The 26201-nt window shown below is 49.8% G+C and overlaps 1 protein-coding gene across 1 annotated transcript in view; it reads right to left on the bottom strand.

Annotated features, from left to right (window-relative positions):
* Window positions 1–26201, bottom strand: part of KPNA1 (karyopherin subunit alpha 1) — a 52082-nt gene that overhangs the window by 18234 nt on the left and 7647 nt on the right. The window contains exons 2-4 of the mRNA XM_073668690.1: window positions 6216–6349; window positions 5339–5446; window positions 5020–5119 (exon numbers count right to left, since the gene is read on the bottom strand). Of these exons, the coding sequence (XP_073524791.1) occupies window positions 5020–5119; window positions 5339–5446; window positions 6216–6349 (342 nt within the window). The remainder of the gene's footprint in view (window positions 1–5019; window positions 5120–5338; window positions 5447–6215; window positions 6350–26201) is intronic.

Here is a 26201-nt window from a genome sequence, read left to right on the forward strand (position 1 = left end):
TAAACACTTTCTTTAGCCAAACCAGAGTCTTTCAGTTCTTGTATGAGGGAGTTTCATCCGTTCTTCCTTGGAGAATTCTTCCAGTTCTGTGAGATTCCTGGGGCGTCTTGCATCCTCTGCTATTTTGAGGTCTAGCCACAGATTTTCAATGATGTTCAGATCAGGGGACTGTGAGGGCCATTGTAAAACCTTCAGCTTGCACCTTTTGAGGTCGTCTATTGTGGATTTTGATGTTTGTTTAGGATCATTATCCATTTGTAGAATCGTCCTCTTTTCTTCTTTCTTACAGATGGTGTTATGTTTGCATCAAGAATTTGTTGAAATTTCATTGAATCCATTCTTCCCTCTACCCTTGAAATGTTCCCCGTGCCATTGGCTGCAACACAACCCCAAAGCATGATTGATCCTCCACCATGCTTAATGGTTGGGGAGATGTTCTTTTCCTGAAATCCTGTGTCCTTTTTTCTCCACACATATCTTTGATCATTGCGGCCAGAAAGTTCTATTGTAACCTCATCGGTCCACAGGACTTGTTTCCAAGATCAGGCTTGTTTAGATGTTCTTTTGCACTTCTGACGCTGAATTTTATGGTGAAAAAGCAGGAGAGGATTTCTTCTGATGACTCTTCCACACAGACCATATTTGTTCAGGTGTCTCTGAACAGTAGAACAATGTACCACAACTCCAGAGTCTGCTAAATCTTTCTGAATATCCTTTGTAGTCAAGCGGGGGCTCCGATTTGCCTCTCTAGCAATCCTATGAGCAGCTCTCACTGAAATTTTGCTTGGTCTTGCTGACCTTATCTTGACCTCCACTGTTCCTGGTAACTGCCATTTCTTAATTACATTTTGAACTGAGGAAAGGACAACTTGAAACTGCTTTGCAATCTTCTTATAGCTTCTCCTGCTTTGTGGCCTCCACCATTCTCAGTGCTCGGCCGCTGCATAGAGGAAGCCATGGCTGCTGTTGTTTGGCACCAGGTTAGAGGAGGTTTTTATAAAGCTGGGAAATCTCCATCCCCGGACTTTCATAATGACGATAGTGAACAAACCATAAAGGCACAGATATAGGGCCAGGTGTCCCCGGAGAGAGGCACAGATATAGGGCCGGGTGTCCCCGGAGAGAGGCACAGATATAGGGCCGGGTGTCCCCGGAGAGAGGCACAGATATAGGGCCGGGTGTCCCCGGAGAGAGGCACAGATATAGGGCCGGGTGTCCCCGGAGAGAGGCACAGATATAGGGCCGGGTGTCCCCGGAGAGAGGCACAGATATAGGGCCGGGTGTCCCCGGAGAGAGGCACAGATATAGGGCCGGGTGTCCCCGGAGAGAGGCACAGATATAGGGCCGGCTGTCCCCGGAGAGAGGCACAGATATAGGGCCGGGTGTCCCCGGAGAGAGGCACAGATATAGGGCCGGGTGTCGCCGGAGAGAGGCACAGATATAGGGCCGGGAGGCCCCGGAGAGAGGCACACATATAGGGCCGGGTGTCCCCGGAGAGAGGCACAGATATAGGGCCGGGTGTCCCCGGAGAGAGGCACAGATATAGGGCCGGGTGTCCCCGGAGAGATTCACAGATATAGGGCCTGGTGTCCCCGGAGAGAGGCACAGATATAGGGCCGGGTGTCCCCGGAGAGAGGCACAGATATAGGGCCGGGTGTCCCCGGAGAGAGGCACAGATATAGGGCCGGGTGTCCCCGGAGAGAGGCACAGATATAGGGCCGGGTGTCCCCGGAGAGAGGCACAGATATAGGGCCGGGTGTCGCCGGAGAGAGGCACAGATATAGGGCCGGGAGGCCCCGGAGAGAGGCACACATATAGGGCCGGGTGTCCCCGGAGAGAGGCACAGATATAGGGCCGGGTGTCCCCGGAGAGAGGCACAGATATAGGGCCGGGTGTCCCCGGAGAGAGGCACAGATATAGGGCCTGGTGTCCCCGGAGAGAGGCACAGATATAGGGCCGGGTGTCCCCGGAGAGAGGCACAGATATAGGGCCGGGTGTCCCCGGAGAGAGGCACAGATATAGGGCCGGGTGTCCCCGGAGAGAGGCACAGATATAGGGCCGGGTGTCCCCGGAGAGAGGCACAGATATAGGGCCGGGTGTCCCCGGAGAGAGGCACAGATATAGGGCCGGGGGTCCCCGGAGAGATTCACAGATATAGGGCCGGGGGTCCCCGGAGAGAGGCACAGATATAGGGCCGGGGGTCCCCGGAGAGAGGCACAGATATAGGGCCGGGTGTCCCCGGAGAGAGGCACAGATATAGGGCCGGGTGTCCCCGGAGAGATTCACAGATATAGGGCCGGGTGTCCCCGGAGAGAGGCACAGATATAGGGCCGGGTGTCTCCGGAGAGAGGCACAGATATAGGGCCGGGTGTCCCCGGAGAGAGGCACAGATATAGGGCCGGGTGTCCCCGGAGAGAGGCACAGATATAGGGCCTGGTGTCCCCGGAGAGAGGCACAGATATAGGGCCGGGTGTCCCCGGAGAGAGGCACAGATATAGGGCCGGGTGTCCCCGGAGAGAGGCACAGATATAGGGCCGGGTGTCCCCGGAGAGAGGCACAGATATAGGGCCGGGTGTCCCCGGAGAGAGGCACAGATATAGGGCCGGGTGTCGCCGGAGAGAGGCACAGATATAGGGCCGGGAGGCCCCGGAGAGAGGCACACATATAGGGCCGGGTGTCCCCGGAGAGAGGCACAGATATAGGGCCGGGTGTCCCCGGAGAGAGGCACAGATATAGGGCCGGGTGTCCCCGGAGAGAGGCACAGATATAGGGCCGGGTGTCCCCGGAGAGAGGCACAGATATAGGGCCGGGTGTCCCCGGAGAGAGGCACAGATATAGGGCCGGGTGTCCCCGGAGAGAGGCACAGATATAGGGCCGGGTGTCCCCGGAGAGAGGCACAGATATAGGGCCGGGTGTCCCCGGAGAGAGGCACAGATATAGGGCCGGGTGTCCCCGGAGAGAGGCACAGATATAGGGCCGGGTGTCCCCGGAGAGAGGCACAGATATAGGGCCGGGGGTCCCCGGAGAGATTCACAGATATAGGGCCGGGGGTCCCCGGAGAGATTCACAGATATAGGGCCGGGGGTCCCCGGAGAGAGGCACAGATATAGGGCCGGGTGTCCCCGGAGAGAGGCACAGATATAGGGCCGGGTGTCCCCGGAGAGATTCACAGATATAGGGCCGGGTGTCCCCGGAGAGAGGCACAGATATAGGGCCGGGTGTCTCCGGAGAGAGGCACAGATATAGGGCCGGCTGTCCCCGGAGAGAGGCACAGATATAGGGCCGGCTGTCCCCGGAGAGAGGCACAGATATAGGGCCGGCTGTCCCCGGAGAGAGGCACAGATATAGGGCCGGCTGTCCCCGGAGAGAGGCACAGATATAGGGCTGGCTGTCCCCGGAGAGAGGCACAGATATAGGGCCGGGTGTCCCCGGAGAGAGGCACAGATATAGGGCCGGGTGTCCCCGGAGAGATTCACAGATATAGGGCCGGGTGTCCCCGGAGAGAGGCACAGATATAGGGCCGGGTGTCCCCGGAGAGAGGCACAGATATAGGGCCGGGTGTCCCCGGAGAGAGGCACAGATATAGGGCCGGGTGTCCCCGGAGAGAGGCACAGATATAGGGCCGGGTGTCCCCGGAGAGAGGCACAGATATAGGGCCGGGTGTCCCCGGAGAGATTCACAGATATAGGGCCGGGTGTCCCCGGAGAGAGGCACAGATATAGGGCCGGGTGTCCCCGGAGAGAGGCACAGATATAGGGCCGGGTGTCCCCGGAGAGAGGCACAGATATAGGGCCGGGTGTCCCCGGAGAGAGGCACAGATATAGGGCCGGGTGTCCCCGGAGAGAGGCACAGATATAGGGCCGGGTGTCGCCGGAGAGAGGCACAGATATAGGGCCGGGAGGCCCCGGAGAGAGGCACACATATAGGGCCGGGTGTCCCCGGAGAGAGGCACAGATATAGGGCCGGGTGTCCCCGGAGAGAGGCACAGATATAGGGCCGGCTGTCCCCGGAGAGAGGCACAGATATAGGGCCGGCTGTCCCCGGAGAGAGGCACAGATATAGGGCCGGCTGTCCCCGGAGAGAGGCACAGATATAGGGCTGGCTGTCCCCGGAGAGAGGCACAGATATAGGGCCGGGTGTCCCCGGAGAGAGGCACAGATATAGGGCCGGGTGTCCCCGGAGAGATTCACAGATATAGGGCCGGGTGTCCCCGGAGAGAGGCACAGATATAGGGCCGGGTGTCCCCGGAGAGAGGCACAGATATAGGGCCGGGTGTCCCCGGAGAGAGGCACAGATATAGGGCCGGGTGTCCCCGGAGAGAGGCACAGATATAGGGCCGGGTGTCCCCGGAGAGAGGCACAGATATAGGGCCGGGTGTCCCCGGAGAGATTCACAGATATAGGGCCGGGTGTCCCCGGAGAGAGGCACAGATATAGGGCCGGGTGTCCCCGGAGAGAGGCACAGATATAGGGCCGGGTGTCCCCGGAGAGAGGCACAGATATAGGGCCGGGTGTCCCCGGAGAGAGGCACAGATATAGGGCCGGGTGTCCCCGGAGAGAGGCACAGATATAGGGCCGGGTGTCTCCGGAGAGAGGCACAGATATAGGGCCGGGTGTCCCCGGAGAGAGGCACAGATATAGGGCCGGCTGTTCCCGGAGAGAGGCACAGATATAGGGCCGGCTGTCCCCGGAGAGAGGCACAGATATAGGGCCGGGTGTCTCCGGAGAGAGGCACAGATATAGGGCCGGGTGTCCCCGGAGAGAGGCACAGATATAGGGCCGGGTGTCCCCGGAGAGAGGCACAGATATAGGGCCGGGTGTCCCCGGAGAGAGGCACAGATATAGGGCCGGGTGTCCCCGGAGAGAGGCACAGATATAGGGCCGGGTGTCCCCGGAGAGAGGCACAGATATAGGGCCGGGTGTCCCCGGAGAGAGGCACAGATATAGGGCCGGGTGTCCCCGGAGAGAGGCACAGATATAGGGCCGGGTGTCCCCGGAGCGGTGGGTGCAGGGTTATTACCTTTGGACAGGAGTTTCCGGAATTTCTGGGTGGCGGCGAGCTGCTGCTCCGGATTATTGGAGAAGATCATGTCGATCATGTCGGAGGTGATGACGCCGCTCTACAGAGAGAAGGACGGAGGTGACGCACATACGGGAGAACATTTTGCCCCTTCTTGTCCTCCCACCACCCCGCTCCTGTCCCCTCGGGGGTCCCTCCTGATTTTTTCCTGCCTCGTTAATAGACCACAATGGCGGCGCTCCTTATGCTGTCGGAGCTGTGCGGTATAGGACTTGTCTTCCCACCCAGTCTTCGCTCCTTCAGGGATTCCCGCACTCACCGCCGCCATCTCCATGTTGTTGGTGGGGGCATCATGGTAGTTGGGGTCAAACATGCCGTCGTCTTCTGCCGCTTCTTCTGCGGTGGCCACATTTCTCCTTTTGAATAACTGCAAGAAAAAGCGAAGATCGGACGATCAGGTCCTGAAGGCACCGGCCGCTCGGACCCCACAATGTGCGCGAGGCCCCCGATCCCGTGGATGAGAGGTTGCCTTATAACCTGCTGCTGCGGCGCCTCATTCACTGTCTCCAGGACCTCTGCTTGCTGTCAGTGACATCAATGGCGCCAGGTGACTATGGCTGATATGGGGCCCCTGCAGAGACAGGACCGGACCCCGGCTGATCTCCCCCCTCCTGCTATTAAGAGATCCCATTATCATGTCACAGGTGACCAGGGGCCACATTGTTACGTTGCGGCACCTAAGGGGTTAAATGTAAAGCCTCGGAGCTGCGATCTCATCGCACCGTTCAGCCGCTTGGCAGAAAAGGGTTAAATAAAACAAAATCATTAAAACTAAAATTGGGAATATTAATATTTTATAGATCCGTAAAAGCCCCAAAACCAACGCTGGAGGCGTCAGCGAGACCCCGGACCCCTCCCCCGAGCTCTGCCGGACGGTGAGTGACAGCAGCAGCCGCTGACACCTGAGGCTCGGCCCGCGGCCCCCGCATGTTCCCAGCAGCCCCCGGGACCACAAGTGTTTATCAGAACTGACGACACCATGGAGGGGTCCTGACCCTATTCTCTGTAACAAACCCTCAGCGAGGATAAGCCTATTCCTGCTCACTGTCAGTAAGATGGTGACCATGTTATGCTTTATTATTAGTGGTGGGTACCTTCCCGCGTCCCCCTGGGGCTCCCCGGACCCCCGCACCCACCTGCTCCTCCCTCTTCTGTTTGCGCAGCTGCAGCCCCTCCTCCTCGCGCCTCCGCCGCATCTCGTCCGGGTTCAGGGACTTGTTCTTGTAGCTCTTCAGCCGGGAGTTTTCCTTTCCTGAACTCGTCATCGTCGCTGAAAGCTAGAAGAAAAGCAGCGGTCATCCCGGAGCCGCACCACAGATACAGCCACCACTAGGGGGAGCTCACTACATACAGATTTACACAGCCACCACTAGAGGGAGCTCACTACATACAGATTTATACAGCCACCACTAGGGGGAGCTCACTACATACAGATTTATACAGCCACCACTAGGGGGAGCTCACTACATACAGATTTATACAGCCACCACTAGAGGGAGCTCACTACATACAGATTTATACAGCCACCACTAGAGGGAGCTCACTACATACAGATTTATACAGCCACCACTAGAGGGAGCTCACTACATACAGATTTATACAGCCACCACTAGAGGGAGCTCACTACATACAGATTTATACAGCCACCACTAGAGGGAGCTCACTACATACAGATTTATACAGCCACCACTAGAGAGAGCTCACTACATACAGATTTATACAGCCACCACTAGAGGGAGCTCACTACATACAGATTTATACAGTCACCACTAGAGGGAGCTCACTACATACAGATTTATACAGTCACCACTAGAGGGAACTCACTACATACAGATTTATACAGTCACCACTAGAGGGAGCTCACTACATACAGATTCATACAGTCACCACTAGAGGGAACTCACTACATACAGATTTATACAGTCACCACTAGAGGGAGCTCACTACATACAGATTTATACAGCCACCACTAGGGGGAGCTCACTACATACAGATTTACACAGCCACCACTAGAGGGAGCTCACTACATACAGATTTATACAGCCACCACTAGGGGGAGCTCACTACATACAGATTTATACAGTCACCACTAGGGGGAGCTCACTACATACAGATTTATACAGCCACCGCTAGGAGGAGCTCACTACATACAGATTTACACAGCCACCACTAGAGGGAGCTCACTACATACAGATTTATACAGCCACCACTAGAGGGAGCTCACTACATACAGATTTATACAGCCACCGCTAGAGGGAGCTCACTACATACAGATTTACACAGCCACCACTAGAGGGAGCTCACTACATACAGATTTACACAGCCACCACTAGAGGGAGCTCACTACATACAGATTTATACAGCCACCACTAGAGGGAGCTCACTACATACAGATTTATACAGTCACCACTAGGGGGAGCTCACTACATACAGATTTATACAGCCACCGCTAGGAGGAGCTCACTACATACAGATTTACACAGCCACCACTAGAGGGAGCTCACTACATACAGATTTATACAGCCACCACTAGAGAAGCTTACTACATACAGATTTATACAGCCACCAATAGGGGGAGCTCACTACATACAGATTTATACAGCCACCGCTAGAGGGAGCTCACTACATACAGATTTACACAGCCACAACTAGAGGGAGCTCACTACATACAGATTTATACAGCCACCACTAGAGGGAGCTCACTACATACAGATTTATACAGTCACCACTAGAGGGAGCTCACTACATACAGATTTACACAGCCACCACTAGAGGGAGCTCACTACATACAGATTTATACAGCCACCACTAGAGAAGTTTACTACATACAGATTTATACAGCCACCACTAGAGGGAGCTCACTACATACAGATTTATACAACCACCACTAGGGGGAGCTCACTACATACAGATTTATATAGCCACCACTAGAGGGAGCTCACTACATACAGATTTATACAGCTACCGCTAGGAGGAGCTCACTACATACAGATTTATATAGCCACCACTAGAGGGAGCTCACTACATACAGATTTATACAGCCACCACTAGAGGGAGCTCACTACATACAGATTTACACAGCCACCACTAGGGGGAGCTCACTACATACAGATTTATACAGCCACCACTAGAGGGAGCTCACTACATACAGATTTATACAGCCACCACTAGAGGGAGCTCACTACATACAGATTTACACAGCCACCACTAGGGGGAGCTCACTACATACAGATTTATACAGCCACCACTAGAGGGAGCTCACTACATACAGATTTATACAGTCACCACTAGAGGGAGCTCACTACATACAGATTTATACAGCCACCACTAGAGGGAGCTCACTACATACAGATTTACACAGCCACCACTAGGGGGAGCTCACTACATACAGATTTATACAGTCACCACTAGGGGGAGCTCACTACATACAGATTTATACAGCCAGCACTAGAGGGAGCTCACTACATACAGATTTATACAGCCAGCACTAGAGGGAGCTCACTACATACAGATTTATACAGCCACCACTAGAGGGAGCTCACTACATACAGATTTATACAGCCACCACTAGAGGGAGCTCACTACATACAGATTTATACAGCCAGCACTAGAGGGAGCTCACTACATACAGATTTACACAGCCACCACTAGGGGGAGCTCACTACATACAGATTTATACAGCCACCACTAGAGGGAGCTCACTACATACAGATTTATATAGTCACCACTAGAGAGCTCACTACATACAGATTTATACAGCCACCACTAGGGGGAGCTCAGTACATACAGATTTACACAGCCACCACTAGGGGGAGCTCACTACATACAGATTTATACAGCCACCACTAGAGGGAGCTCACTACATACAGATTTACACAGCCACCACTAGGGGGAGCTCACTACATACAGATTTATACAGTCACCACTAGATGGAGCTCACTACATACAGATTTATACAGCCACCACTAGAGGGAGCGCACTACATACAGATTTATACAGCCACCACTAGAGGGAGCTCAGTACATACAGATTTACACAGCCACCACTAGGGGGAGCTCACTACATACAGATTTATACAGCCACCACTAGAGGGAGCTCACTACATACAGATTTACACAGCCACCACTAGGGGGAGCTCACTACATACAGATTTATACAGTCACCACTAGATGGAGCTCACTACATACAGATTTATACAGCCACCACTAGGGGGAGCTCACTACATACAGATTTATACAGCCACCACTAGAGGGAGCTCAGTACATACAGATTTATACAGCCACCACTAGAGGGAGCTCAGTACATACAGATTTATACAGCCACCACTAGGGGGAGCTCACTACATACAGACTTATACAGCCACCACTAGAGGGAGCTCACTACATACAGATTTATACAGCCACCACTAGAGGGAGCTCAGTACATACAGATTTATACAGCCACCACTAGGGGGAGCTCACTACATACAGATTTATACAGCCACCACTAGAGGGAGCTCACTACATACAGATTTACACAGCCACCACTAGGGGGAGCTCACTACATACAGATTTATACAGCCACCACTAGGGGGAGCTCACTACATACAGGTTTATACAGTCACCACTAGAGGGAGCTCACTACATACAGATTTATACAGCCACCACTAGAGGGAGCTCACTACATACAGATTTATACAGCCACCACTAGAGGGTGTGCACTACATACAGATTCATACAGCCACCACTAGAGGGAGCTCACTACATACAGATTTATACAGTCACCACTAGAGGGAGCTCACTACATACAGATTTACACAGCCACCACTAGAGGGAGCTCACTACATACAGATTTATACAGTCACCACTAGAGGGAGCTCACTACATACAGATTTATATAGCCATCACTAGAGGGCATTCAATACATACAGATTTATACAGCCACCACTAGAGGGAGCTCACTACATACAGATTTATACAGCCACCACTAGGGGGAGCTCACTACATACAGATTTATACAGTCACCACTAGAGGGAGGTCACTACATACAGATTTATACAGTCACCACTAGGGGGAGCTCACTACATACAGATTTATACAGCCACCACTAGAGGGAGCTCACTACATACAGATTTATACAGCCACCACTAGGGGGAGCTCACTACATACAGATTTACACAGCCACCACTAGGGGGAGCTCACTACATACAGATTTATACAGCCACCACTAGAGGGAGCTCACTACATATAGATTTATACAGTCATCACTAGAGGGAGGTCACTACATACAGATTTATACAGTCACCACTAGAGGGAGCTCACTACATACAGATTTATACAGCCACCACTAGGAGGAGCTCACTACATACAGATTTATACAGTCACCACTAGAGGGAGCTCACTACATACAGATTTACACAGCCACCACTAGGGGGAGCTCACTACATACAGATTTATACAGCCACCACTAGAGGGAGCTCACTACATACAGATTTATACAGTCACCACTAGAGGGAGCTCACTACATACAGATTTATACAGCCACCACTAGAGGGAGCTCACTACATACAGATTTACACAGCCACCACTAGGGGGAGCTCACTACATACAGATTTATACAGCCAGCACTAGAGGGAGCTCACTACATACAGATTTATACAGCCAGCACTAGAGGGAGCTCACTACATACAGATTTATACAGCCACCACTAGAGGGAGCTCACTACATACAGATTTATACAGCCACCACTAGAGGGAGCTCACTACATACAGATTTATACAGCCAGCACTAGAGGGAGCTCACTACATACAGATTTACACAGCCACCACTAGGGGGAGCTCACTACATACAGATTTATACAGCCACCACTAGAGGGAGCTCACTACATACAGATTTATATAGTCACCACTAGAGAGCTCACTACATACAGATTTATACAGCCACCACTAGAGGGAGCGCACTACATACAGATTTATACAGCCACCACTAGAGGGAGCTCAGTACATACAGATTTACACAGCCACCACTAGGGGGAGCTCACTACATACAGATTTATACAGCCACCACTAGAGGGAGCTCACTACATACAGATTTATACAGTCACCACTAGATGGAGCTCACTACATACAGATTTATACAGCCACCACTAAAGGGAGCTCACTACATACAGATTTATACAGCCACCACTAGAGGGAGCTCACTACATACAGATTTATACAGCCACCACTAGAGGGAGCGCACTACATACAGATTTATACAGCCACCACTAGAGGGAGCTCAGTACATACAGATTTACACAGCCACCACTAGGGGGAGCTCACTACATACAGATTTATACAGCCACCACTAGAGGGAGCTCACTACATACAGATTTACACAGCCACCACTAGGGGGAGCTCACTACATACAGATTTATACAGTCACCACTAGATGGAGCTCACTACATACAGATTTATACAGCCACCACTAGGGGGAGCTCACTACATACAGATTTATACAGCCACCACTAGAGGGAGCTCAGTACATACAGATTTATACAGCCACCACTAGAGGGAGCTCAGTACATACAGATTTATACAGCCACCACTAGGGGGAGCTCACTACATACAGACTTATACAGCCACCACTAGAGGGAGCTCACTACATACAGATTTATACAGCCACCACTAGAGGGAGCTCAGTACATACAGATTTATACAGCCACCACTAGGGGGAGCTCACTACATACAGATTTATACAGCCACCACTAGAGGGAGCTCACTACATACAGATTTACACAGCCACCACTAGGGGGAGCTCACTACATACAGATTTATACAGCCACCACTAGGGGGAGCTCACTACATACAGGTTTATACAGTCACCACTAGAGGGAGCTCACTACATACAGATTTATACAGCCACCACTAGAGGGAGCTCACTACATACAGATTTATACAGCCACCACTAGAGGGTGTGCACTACATACAGATTCATACAGCCACCACTAGAGGGAGCTCACTACATACAGATTTATACAGTCACCACTAGAGGGAGCTCACTACATACAGATTTACACAGCCACCACTAGAGGGAGCTCACTACATACAGATTTATACAGTCACCACTAGAGGGAGCTCACTACATACAGATTTATATAGCCATCACTAGAGGGCATTCAATACATACAGATTTATACAGCCACCACTAGAGGGAGCTCACTACATACAGATTTATACAGCCACCACTAGGGGGAGCTCACTACATACAGATTTATACAGTCACCACTAGAGGGAGGTCACTACATACAGATTTATACAGTCACCACTAGGGGGAGCTCACTACATACAGATTTATACAGCCACCACTAGAGGGAGCTCACTACATACAGATTTATACAGCCACCACTAGGGGGAGCTCACTACATACAGATTTACACAGCCACCACTAGGGGGAGCTCACTACATACAGATTTATACAGCCACCACTAGAGGGAGCTCACTACATATAGATTTATACAGTCATCACTAGAGGGAGGTCACTACATACAGATTTATACAGTCACCACTAGAGGGAGCTCACTACATACAGATTTATACAGCCACCACTAGGAGGAGCTCACTACATACAGATTTATACAGTCACCACTAGAGGGAGCTCACTACATACAGATTTATACAGCCACCACTAGGGGGAGCTCACTACATACAGATTTATACAGTCACCACTAGAGGGAGCTCACTACATACAGATTCATACAGCCACCACTAGAGGGAGCTCACTACATACAGATTTATACAGCTACCACTAGAGGGAGCTCACTACATACAGATTCATACAGCCACCACTAGGGGGAGCTCACTACATACAGATTTATACAGCCACCACTAGAGGGAGCTCACTACATACAGATTTATACAGCCACCACTAGAGGGAACTCACTACATACAGATTTACACAGCCACCACTAGAGGGAGCTCACTACATACAGATTTATACAGCCACCACTAGGGGGAGCTCACTACATACAGATTTATACAGTCACCACTAGAGGGAGCTCACTACATACAGATTTATACAGCCACCACTAGGGGGTGCTCACTACATACAGATTTATACAGCCACCACTAGGGGGAGCTCACTACATACAAATTTATACAGCCACCTCTAGAGGGAGCTCACTACATACAGATTTATACAGCCACCACTAGAGGGAGCTCACTACATACAGATTTATACAGCCACCTCTAGAGGGAGCTCACTACATACAGATTTATACAGCCACCACTAGAGGGAGCTCACTACATACAGATTTATACAGCTACCACTAGAGGGAGCTCACTACATACAGATTCATACAGCCACCACTAGGGGGAGCCCACTACATACAGATTTATACAGCTACCACTAGAGGGAGCTCACTGCATACAGATTTATACAGCCACCACTAGAGGGAGCTCACTACATACAGATTTATACAGCCACCACTAGAGGGAGCTCACTACATACAGATTTATACAGCTACCACTAGAGGGAGCTCACTGCATACAGATTTATACAGCTACCACTAGAGGGAGCTCACTACATACAGATTCATACAGCCACCACTAGGGGGAGCTCACTACATACAGATTTACACAGCCACCACTAGAGGGAGCTCACTACATACAGATTTATACAGCCACCACTAGAGGGAGCTCACTACATACAGATTCATACAGCCACCACTAGGGGGAGCTCACTACATACAGATTCATACAGCCACCACTAGGGGGAGCTCACTACATACAGATTTACACAACTACCACTAGAGGGAGCTCACTACACATAGATTTATAGTCACCACTAGAGGGGGCTCACTACATACAGATTTATAGTCACCACTAGAGGGGGCTCACTACATACAGATTTATACAGCCACCACTAGAGGGAGCTCACTACATACAGATTCATACAGCCACCACTAGGGGGAGCTCACTACATACAGATTTATACAGCTACCACTAGAGGGAGCTCACTACATACAGATTCATACAGTCACCACTAGGGGGAGCTCACTACATACAGATTTATACAGCCACCACTAGGGGGAGCTCACTACATACAGATTTATACAGCCACCACTAGAGGGAGCTCACTGCATACAGATTTATACAGCCACCGCTAGGAGGAGCTCACTACATACAGATTTATACAGCCACCACTAGAGAGAGCTCACTACATACAGATTTATACAGCCACCACTAGGGGGAGCTCACTATATACAGATTTATACAGCCACCACTAGGGGGAGCTCACTACATACAGATTTATACAGCCACCACTAGAGGGAGCTCACTACATACAGATTTATACAGCTACCACTAGAGGGAGCTCACTACATACAGATTCATACAGCCACCACTAGGGGGAGCTCACTGCATACAGATTTATACAGCCACCGCTAGGAGGAGCTCACTACATACAGATTTATACAGCCACCACTAGAGAGAGCTCACTACATACAGATTTATACATCCACCACTAGGGGGAGCTCACTATATACAGATTTATACAGCCACCACTAGGGGGAGCTCACTACATACAGATTTATACAGCCACCACTAGGGGGAGCTCACTACATACAGATTTACACAGCCACCACTAGAGGGAGCTCACTACATACAGATTTATACAGCTACCACTAGAGGGAGCTCACTACATACAGATTCATACAGCCACCACTAGGGGGAGCTCACTGCATACTGATTTATACAGCCACCGCTAGGAGGAGCTCACTACATACAGATTTATACAGCCACCACTAGAGGGTGCGCACTACATACAGATTTATACAGCCACCACTAGAGGGTGCGCACTACATACAGATTTATACAGCCATCACTAGAGGGAACTCACTGCATACAGATTTATACAGCCACCACTAGAGGGTGCGCACTACATACAGATTTATACAGCCACCACTAGAGGGAGCTCACTACATACAGATTTATACAGCCATCACTAGAGGGAGCTCACTGCATACTGATTTATACAGCCACCGCTAGGAGGAGCTCACTACATACAGATTTATACAGCCACCACTAGAGGGTGCGCACTACATACAGATTTATACAGCCACCACTAGAGGGAGCTCACTACATACAGATTTATACAGCCATCACTAGAGGGAACTCACTGCATACAGATTTATACAGCCACCACTAGAGGGTGCGCACTACATACAGATTTATACAGTCACCACTAGGGGGAGCTCACTACATGCAGATTTACACAGCCACCACTAGGGGGAGCACACTACATACAGATTTATACAGTCACCACTAGGGGGAGCTCACTACATACAGATTTATACAGTCACCACTAGGGGGAGCTCACTACATACAGATTTACACAGCCACCACTAGGGGGAGCTCACTACATACAGATTTATACATCCACCACTAGAGGGAGCTCACTACATACAGATTTATACATCCACCACTAGAGGGAGCTCACTACATACAGATTTATATAGCCATCACTAGAGGGCGTTCAATACATACAGATTTATACAGCCACCACTAGAGGGAGCTCACTACATACAGATTTATACAGCCACCACTAGAGGGAGCTCACTACATACAGATTTATACAGCCACCACTAGGGGGAGCTCACTACATACAGATTTATACAGCCACCACTAGAGGGAGCTCACTACATACAGATTTATACAGTCACCACTAGAGGGAGCTCACTACATACATATTTATACAGCCACCACTAGGGGGAGCTCACTACATACAGATTTATACAGTCACCACTAGAGGGAGCTCACTACATACAGATTTATACAGCCACCACAAGGGTGAGCTCACTACATACAGATTTATACAGTCACCACTAGAGGGAGCTCACTACATACAGATTTATACAGTCACCACTAGGGGGAGCTCACTACATACAGATTTACACAGCCACCACTAGGGGGAGCTCACTACATACAGTTTATACAGCTACCACTAGAGGGAGCTCACTACATACAGATTTATACAGTCACCACTAGAGGGAGCTCACTACATACAGATTTATACATCCATCACTAGAGGGAGCTCACTACATACAGATTCATACAGTCACCACTAGAGGGAGCTCACTACATACAGATTTATACAGTCACCACTAGAGGGAGCTCACTACATACAGATTTATACAGTCACCACTAGGGGGAGCTCACTACATACAGATTTATACAGCCACCACTAGAGGGAGCTCACTACATACAGATTTATACAGTCACCACTAGAGGGAGCTCACTACATACAGATTTATACAGCCACCACTAGAGGGAGCTCACTACATACAGATTTATACAGCCACCACTAAAGGGAGCTCACTACATACAGATTTATACAGCCACCACTAGAGGGAGCTCACTACATACAGATTTATACAGTCACCACTAGAGGGAGCTCACTACATACAGATTTATACAGCCACCACTAGGGGGAGCTCACTACATACAGATTTATACATCCACCATTAGGGGGAGCTCACTACATACAGATTTATACAGCCACCACTAGAGGGAGCTCACTACATACAGATTTATACAGCCACCACTAGAGGGAGCTCACTACATACAGATTTATACATCCACCACTAGGGGGAGCTCAATACATACAGATTTATACAGTCACCACTAGGGGGAGCTCACTACATACAGATTTACACAGCCACCACTAGGGGGAGCTCACTACATATAGATTTATACAGCCACCACTAGAGGGAGCTCACTACATACAGATTTATATAGCCATCACTAGAGGGCGTTCAATACATACAGATTTATACAGCCACCACTAGAGGGAGCTCACTGCATACAGATTTATACAGACACCACTAGAGGGAGCTCACTACGTACAGATTTATACAGCCACCACTAGAGGGAGCTCACTACATACAGATTTATACAGCCACCACTAGAGGGAGCTCACTACATACAGATTTATACAGCCACCACTAGGGGGAGCTCACTACATACAGATTTATACAGCCACCACTAGAGGGAGCTCACTACATACAGATTTATACAGCCACCACTAGAGGGAGCTCACTACATACAGATTTATACATCCACCACTAGAGAGAGCTCACTACATACAGATTTATACAGCCGCCACTAGGGGGAGCTCACTACATACAGATTTATACAGCCACCACTAGAGGGAGCTCACTACATACAGATTCATACAGTCACCACTAGAGGGAACTCACTACATACAGATTTATACAGCCACCACTAGGAGGAGCTCACTACATACAGATTTATACAGCCACCACTAGAGGGTGCGCACTACATACAGATTTATACAGCCACCACTAGGAGGAGCTCACTACATACAGATTTATACAGCCACCACTAGAGGGAGCTCACTACATACAGATTTATACAGTCACCACTAGAGGGAGCTCACTACATACAGATTTATACAGCCACCACTAGGAGGAGCTCACTACATACAGATTTATACAGCCACCACTAGAGGGAGCTCACTACATACAGATTTATACAGCCACCACTAGGAGGAGCTCACTACATACAGATTTATACAGCCACCACTAGAGGGAGCTCACTACATACAGATTTATACAGCCACCACTAGGAGGAGCTCACTACATACAGATTTATACAGTCACCACTAGGGGGTGCTCACTACATACAGATTTATACAGTCACCACTAGAGGGAGCTCACTACATACAGATTTATACAGCCACCACTAGGAGGAGCTCACTACATACAGATTCATACAGCAACCACTAGGAGGAGCTCACTACATACAGATTTATATAGCCACCACTAGAGGGAGCTCACTACATACAGATTTATACAGTCACCACTAGGAGGAGCTCACTACATACAGATTTATGCAGCCACCACTAGAGGGAGCTCACTACATACAGATTTATACAGCCACCACTAGGAGGAGCTCAGTACATACAGATTTATACAGTCACCACTAGAGGGAGCTCAGTACATACAGATTTATACAGCCACCACTAGAGGGAGCTCACTACATACAGATTCATACAGTCACCACTAGAGGGAGCTCACTACATATAGATTTATACAGCCACCACTAGGAGGAGCTCACTACATACACATTTATACAGCCACCACTAGGGGGAGCTCACTACATACAGATTTATACAGCCACCACTAGGAGGAGCTCACTACATACAGATTTATACAGCCACCACTAGGAGGAGCTCACGACATACAGATTTATACAGCCACCACTAGGAGGAGCTCACTACATACAGATTCATACAGCCACCACTAGATGGAGATCACTACATACAGATTTATACAGCCACCACTAGGGGGAGCTCACTACATACAGATTTATACAGCCACCACTAGGAGGAGCTCACTACATACACATTTATACAGCCACCACTAGGGGGAGCTCACTACATACAGATTTATACAGCCACCACTAGGGGAGCTCACTGCATACAGATTTATACAGCCACCACTAGGAGGAGCTCACTACATACAGATTTATACAGTCACCACTAGAGGGAGCTCACTACATACAGATTTATACAGCCACCACTAGGGGGAGCTCACTACATACAGATTTATACAGTCATCACTAGGGAGAGCTCACTACATACATATTTATACAGCCACCACTAGGGGGAGCTCACTACATACAGTGGTGTGAAAAAGTGTTTGCCCCCTTCCTGATTTCTTATTCGTTTACATGTTTCTCACACTTAAATGTTTCTGATCACAAAACAAATTTAAATATTATAGAAAGATAACACAATTAAACACAAAATGCAGTTTTTAAATGAAGGTCTTTATTATTAAGGGAAGAATAAATCCAAACCTACAAGGTCCTGTGTGAAAATGTGATTGCCCTCTAAACCTAATAACTGGTTGGGCCCTCAGCAGCAACAACTGCAATCCAGTGTTTGCGATAACTGGCAATGAGTCTTTACAACGCTCGGGAGGAATTTTAGCCGCTCATCTTTGCAGGATTGTTGTAATTCAGCCACATTGGAGGATTTCTGAGCATGAACCGCCTTTTTAAGGTCTGGCCACAGCATCTCAATCGGATTAGGGTCAGGACTTTGACTAGGCCACTCCAAAGTCTTCATTTTGTTTTTCTTCAGTCATTCAGAGGTGGACTTGCTGGTGTGTTTTGGATCATTGTCCTGCTGCATAACCCAAGTGCGCTTCAGCTTGAGGTCACGTACAGATGGCCGGACATTCTCCTTCAGGATTTTTGTGTAGACAGCAGAATTCATGGCTCCATTTACCACAGCAAGTCTTCCAGGTCCTGAAGCAGCAAAACAGCCCCAAACCATCACACTACCACCACCATATTTTACTGTTGGTATGATGTTCCTTTTATGAAATGCTGTGTTATTTCTACACCAGATGTAATGGGACATACACCTTCCAAAAAGTTCTACTATTGTCTCGTCAGTCCACAGAGTATTCTCCCAAAAGTCTTGGCGATCATTAAGAGGTTTTCTGGCAAAACTGAGACGAGCCTTCATGTTCTTTTTGCTCAGCAGTGGTTTTCATCTTGGAACTCTGCCATGCTGCCATTTTTGCCAGTCTCTTTCTTATGGTGGAGTCATGACCACTGACCTTAACTGAGGCAAGTAAGGCCTGCAGTTCTTTGGATGTTGTTGTGGGGTCTTTTGTGACCTCTTGGATGAGTCGTTGCTGTGCTCTTGGGGTAATTTTGGTCACCTGGCCACTCCGGGGAAGGTTCACCACTGTTCCATGTTGTCGCCATTAGTGGATAATGGCTCTCACTGTGGTTCGCTGGAGTCCCAAAGCTTTAGAAATGGCTTTATAACCTTTTCCAGACTGATAGATCTCAATTACTTTGTTTCCCATTTGATCCTGAATTTTTTTGGATCACAGCATGATGTCTAGCTTTTGAGGATCCTTTGGTCTACTTCACTTTGTCAGGCAGGTCCTATTTAAGTGATTTCTTGATTGTGTGACAGTAATCAGGCCTGTGTGTGGCGAGGGAAACTGAACTCAGCTTCCCAAAGATGTGACAAACCACAGGTAATTTATGTTTCGGGCGCAATCACTATCACACAGGGCCCTATAGGTTTGGATTTCTTTATCCCTTAATAATAAAGACCTTCATTTATAAACAGCATTTTGTGGTTACTTGTGTTATCTTTCTATAATATTTACATTTGTTTTGTGATCTGAAACATTTAAGTGACAAACATGCAAAAGAATAAGAAATCAGGAAGGGGGGAATCAGTTTTTCACACCACTGTACGTCACCAGAATATGTCCTCTGGGGGGGGGGTGACATTTGCAGAATGTATCATGAAGAGGCACCTGACAGATCAGGGGGGTCCTGGACCCCAAATAACCACAGGCTGTGCTATCACATGGAGATAACCCAGAGGACTGTCCACCAGCAGAGGGCGCCACCCTATCCCAGGCCGGAGCCATTACTATTTAATGTGATTGAATGTTGAGCCCGGCAGCGGGCAGACGCCCGTCTTGTATCGCGGGTCATGTGACTGGCCCCTGGCGGGCACCGGGTGGTGGTGGCCCCAGTACACTGCTCCTGGCTGCACAAACCCGTGATCGTCACTATGTATCTCTCCGGGGTCACGTGGCTGTCACACTGTATCTGAGAGGCAGCGGGAGACAGTCAGCAAGCTGGGAATAAAGCCCGCAAACCCTCTGATATACAGGACAATCCCCAGACCCTCCAGCCCCGGCCTGGATAACGACACCTCCGGTGAGGGGGTCCCCACCCTGCGGACATGGAGGGGCTCAGCACAAACCCCACCCTACGCCCCTCAGGGCTCTATGTCCACCACAAGGATCTATGGGCCGGAGATGGTTGGGGGCTCATACCCCGGCCGCTCGCACACGGACGCCCCCAGATCACAGTAATTCCAGGACAGTCCGTAAAAAAAAAATAATATTTGAGGCTCTCCGCTCTACATGCCGCGTCCTCCGCTCTACATGCCGCGTCCTCCGCTCTACATGCCGCGTCCTCCGCTCTACATGCCGCGTCCTCCGCTCTACATGCCGCGTCCTCCGCTCTACATGCCGCGTCCTCCGCTCTACATGCCGCATCCTCAGCTCTACATGCCGTCCTCCGCTGTTTCGCGCGCCGTCCTCCGCTGTTTCGCGCGCCGTCCTCCGCTGTCCGCCATTGTGGGAGATGTGGGGTTTATAAGGGGAGATGATCAGATAAGACGGTGACCGATGGCGGCAGGATTGTGATTGCAGCTCTGGTTGTGACTGCAGCCGGACTGTGTATACAGATCTATCATGAGGTCACCACTGGAGGGCGCTCTATGACCCCGGCTCACTGAATGTTATGATACGAGCCTGGCCGCCATCACATCATCACTCTGGAAAAGGGGTCCCAATCCAGAAACCCCCCCAAATATCGCCTGGCTGGGATGATCAGTATCTCCGTCTCCATCTTGCTCTTCCAGCAGAAAATTTAAGAGATATAAATGAAAGTGAATTGACGTAAGTAGGTGGTGATAATGAGTAAGCAGAGCTGCAGTGTAAAGCATGGAGGGTGGAGAAAGTAACAGCCAAAGCCTCTGATGAGACTGGATGTGCATTTTATATCACATCGGACACCAATAGACAACGCAGCTCAGCTGGGACCAAACTGCGCCGAAATGGAGGAGAGCAGCAGTGTAAAGCATGGAGAGGAAAAAAGCCTCTGTCAGGACCTTTTGCTGAGAGCAGATGTGGATGTAAATCGCCATAGAATAAATGCCGCTATAATAATAAATAATAATAACAACTTAACCTTAGATACCAATAGACAATGCAACCGAGCTGGAGGCAGAGCAGTGTCCTAATGGGGCAGAGCTGCAGTGTAAAGCATGGAGGCAGAGCAGCGTCCTAATGTGGGAGGGCTGCAGTGTAAAGCATGGAGGCAGAGCAGTGTACTAATGTGGGAGGGCAGTGTCCTAATGGGGGAGGGCTGCAGTGTAAAGCATGGAGGCAGAGCAGCGTCCTAATGGGGGAGGGCAGCGTCCTAATGGAGGAGAGCAGCAGTGTAAAGCATGGAGAGGAAAAAAGCCTCTGTCAGGACCTTTTGCTGAGAGCAGATGTGGATGTAAATCGCCATAGAATAAATGCCGCTATAATAATAAATAATAATAACTTAACCTTAGACACCAATAGACAATGCAACCGTGCTGGAGGCAGAGCAGCGTCCTAATGTGGAAGGGCTGCAGTGTAAAGCATGGAGGCAGAGCAGCATCCTAATGGGGGAGGGCTGCAGTGTAAAGCATGGAAGCAGAGCATGGTCCTAATGGGGGAGGACTGCAGTGTAAAGCATGGAGAAAGAGCATGGTCCTAATGCAGGAGGACTGCAGTGTAAAGCATGGAGGAAGAGCAGCATCCTAATGGGGGAGAGCTGCAGTGTAAAGCATGGAGGCAGAGCAGCATCCTAATGGGGGAGGGCTGCAGTGTAAAGCATGGAGTCAGAGCAGTGTCCTAATGGGGGAGGGCTGCAGTGTAAAGCATGGAGGCAGAGCAGTGTCCTAATGGGAGAGGGCTGCAGTGTAAAGCATGGAAGCAGAGCATGGTCCTAATGGGGGAGGACTGCAGTGTAAAGCATGGAGGCAGAGCAGCATCCTAATGGGGCAGAGCGGCATCCTAATGGGGCAGAGCGGCATCCTAATGGGGCAAAGCTACAGTGTAAAGCATGGAGGCAGAGCAGCATCCTAATGGGGCAAAGCTGCAGCATAAAGCATGGAGGCAGAGCAGCGTCCTAATGGGGCAGAGCTGCAGTGTAAAGCACAGAGGGAGAGCAGCGTCCTAATGGGGCAAAGCTGCAGTGTATAGCATGGAGGAAGAGCAGCATCCTAATGGGGCACAGCGGCAGTGTAAAGCATGGAGGCAGAGCAGCACCCTAATGGGGCAAAGCTGCAGTGTAAAGCATGGAGGCAGAGCAGCATCCTAATGGGGCAGAGGTGCAGTGTAAAGCATGGAGGCAGAGCAGCGTCCTAATGGGGGAGTGCTGCAGTGTAAAGCATGGAGGCAGAGCAGTGTCCTAATGGGGCAGAGCTACAGTGTAAAGCAAGGAGGCAGAGCAGCGTCCTAATGGGGCAGAGCTGCAGTGTAAATCATGGAGGCAGAGCAGCATCCTAATGGGGCAAAGTTGCAGTGTAAAGTATGGAGGCACAGCAGCGTCCTAATGGGGAAGAGGTGCAGTGTAAAGCATGGAGGCAGAGCAGTGTCCTAATGGGGCAGAGGTGCAGTGTAAAGCATGGAGGCAGAGCAGCGTCCTAATGGGGCAGAGGTGCAGTGTAAAGCATGGAGGCAGAGCAGCATCCTAATGGGGCAGAGGTGCAGTGTAAAGCATGGAGGCAGAGCAGCATCCTAATGGGGCAGAGGTGCAGTGTAAAGCATGGAGGCAGAGCAGTGTCCTAATGGGGCAGAGCTGCAGCGTAAAGCATGGAGGCAGAGCAGTGTCTTAATGGGGCAGAGCTGCAGTGTAAAGCATGGAGGCAGAGCAGTGTCCTAATGGGGCAGAGCTGCAGTGTAAAGCATGGAGGCAGAGCAGTGTCCTAATGGGGCAGAGCTGCAGTGTAAAGCATGGAGGCAGAGCAATGTCCTAATGGGGCAGAGCTGCAGTGTAAAGCATGGAGGCAGAGCAGTGTCCTAATGGGGCAGAGCTGCAGTGTAAAGCATAGAGGCAGAGCAGCGTCCTAATGGGGCAGAGCTGCAGAGTAAAGCATAGAGGCAGAGCAGTGTCCTAATGGGGCAGAGCTGCAGAGTAAAGCATAGAGGCAGAGCAGTGTCCTAATGGGGCAGAGCTGCAGTGTAAAGCATGGAGGCAGAGCAGCATCCTAATGGGGCAGAGCTGCAGTGTAAAGCATAGAGGCAGAGCAGCGTCCTAATGGGGCAGAGCTGCAGAGTAAAGCATAGAGGCAGAGCAGCGTCCTAATGGGGCAGAGCTGCAGTGTAAAGCATAGAGGCAGAGCAGTGTCCTAATGGGGCAGAGCTGCAGAGTAAAGCATAGAGGCAGAGCAGCGTCCTAATGGGGCAGAGCTGCAGAGTAAAGCATAGAGGCAGAGCAGCGTCCTAATGGGGCAGAGCTGCAGAGTAAAGCATAGAGGCAGAGCAGCGTCCTAATGGGGCAGAGCTGCTGTGTAAAGCATGGAGGAAAGGGAGAGCGGCAGACAGAGCCTTAGGTAGGACAGAAAGTAGATGTCATAACGTCAGACAGAAATCCCTGATCAGAGCTGTGCATAAATGTAGCCGAGCTGCAGTGTAAAGCATGGAGGGAACAAGGCAGGAGGTAAATCTCACAAGATAAAGGATGTGGATTCTCAGACTATAATGAAATATAAGCTGGAAACACTGACCAGAGCCATGCCCAAATGGAGCAGAGCTGCAGTGTAAAGCATGGAAGCAGACCATGGTCCTAATGGGGGAGGACTGCAGTGTATAGCAAGGAGGCAGAGCAGCATCCTAATGGGGCAGAGCTGCAGTGTAAAGCATGGAGGCAGAGCAGCATCCTAATGGGGCAGAGCTGCAGTGTAAAGCATGGAGGCAGAGCAGCATCCTAATGGGGCAGAGCTGCAGTGTAAAGCATGGAGGCAGAGCAGCATCCTAATGGGGCAGAGGTGCAGAGTAAAGCATGGAGGCAGAGCAGCGTCCTAATGGGGCAGAGCTGCAGTGTAAAGCATGGAGGCAGAGCAGCATCCTAATGGGGCAGAGGTGCAGAGTAAAGCATGGAGGCAGAGCAGCGTCCTAATGGAGCAGAGCTGCAGTGTAAAGCATGGAGGCAGAGCAGCATCCTAATGGGGGAGGGCTGCAGTGTAAAGCATTGAGGAAGAGCAGAATCCTAATGGGGCACAGCGGCAGTGTAAAGAATGGAGGCAGAGCAGCACCCTAATGGGGCAAAGTTGCAGTGTAAAGTATGGAGACTCAGCAGCGTCCTAATGGGGCAGAGGTGCAGTGTAAAGCATGGAGGCAGAGCAGCGTCCTAATGGGGCAGAGATGAAGTGTAAAGCATGGAGACAGAGCAGTGTCCTAATGGGGCACAGCGGCAGGAGGCAGAGCAGCACCCTAATGGGGCAGAGGTGCAGTGTAAAGCATGGAGGCAGAGCAGCATCCTAATGGAGCAGAGCTGCAGTGTAAAGCATGGAGAAGGGACTGATGAGTCAGGAGTCACATAAATACCAGAGAGGACATGAACGTCCACCGCTCATCTGCCGACACAGGAGGACGACGACCCGGGACGTCAGGTCATGACCTGATATATGACAGATTAACGGTGGCATCACGATCAGTGCTGGCGCAGGGACAGATGGAGCGCCTCCCGGGGGGATTATCAGGATTTACACTGATCTCACCCATTATAATGGGCTAGAGACAGCGAGGACCCCGCACTAGAGGCTGTAGACCCCCGGGATGTGAAATCACCACAAGGAGAAAGATTCACCGATGTCCAGAGAACAAATCACACAGAGACAACCGCACTCAGAAACACAGAATATAACTACTATAATACTGCTCCTATGTACAAGAATATAACTACTATAATACTGCCCCTATGTACAAGAATATAACTACTAGAATACTGCCCCTATGTACAAGAATATAACTACTAGAATACTGCCCCTATGTACAAGAATATAACTACTATAATACTGCTCCTATGTACAAGAATATAACTACTATAATACTGTTCCCTATGTACAAGAATATAACTACTATAATACTGCCCCCTATGTACAAGAATATAACTACTATAATACTGCTCCTATGTACAAGAATATAACTACTATAATACTGCTCCCTATGTACAAGAATATAACTACTATAATACTGCCCCTATGTACAAGAATATAACTACTATAATACTGCCCCTATGTACAAGAATATAACTACTAGAATACTGCCCCTATGTACAAGAATATAACTACTAGAATACTGCCCCTATGTACAAGAATATAACTACTATAATACTGCTCCTATGTACAAGAATATAACTACTATAATACTGCTCCTATGTACAAGAATATAACTACTATAATACTGTTCCCTATGTACAAGAATATAACTACTATAATACTGCCCCCTATGTACAAGAATATAACTACTAGAATACTGCCCCTATGTACAAGAAT

Source organism: Phyllobates terribilis, unplaced genomic scaffold, assembly GCF_046119375.1.
Source record: "Phyllobates terribilis strain yellow unplaced genomic scaffold, ASM4611937v1 Scaffold_2__4_contigs__length_985480577, whole genome shotgun sequence".
In the NCBI taxonomy this organism is placed as follows: Eukaryota; Metazoa; Chordata; class Amphibia; order Anura; family Dendrobatidae; genus Phyllobates; species Phyllobates terribilis.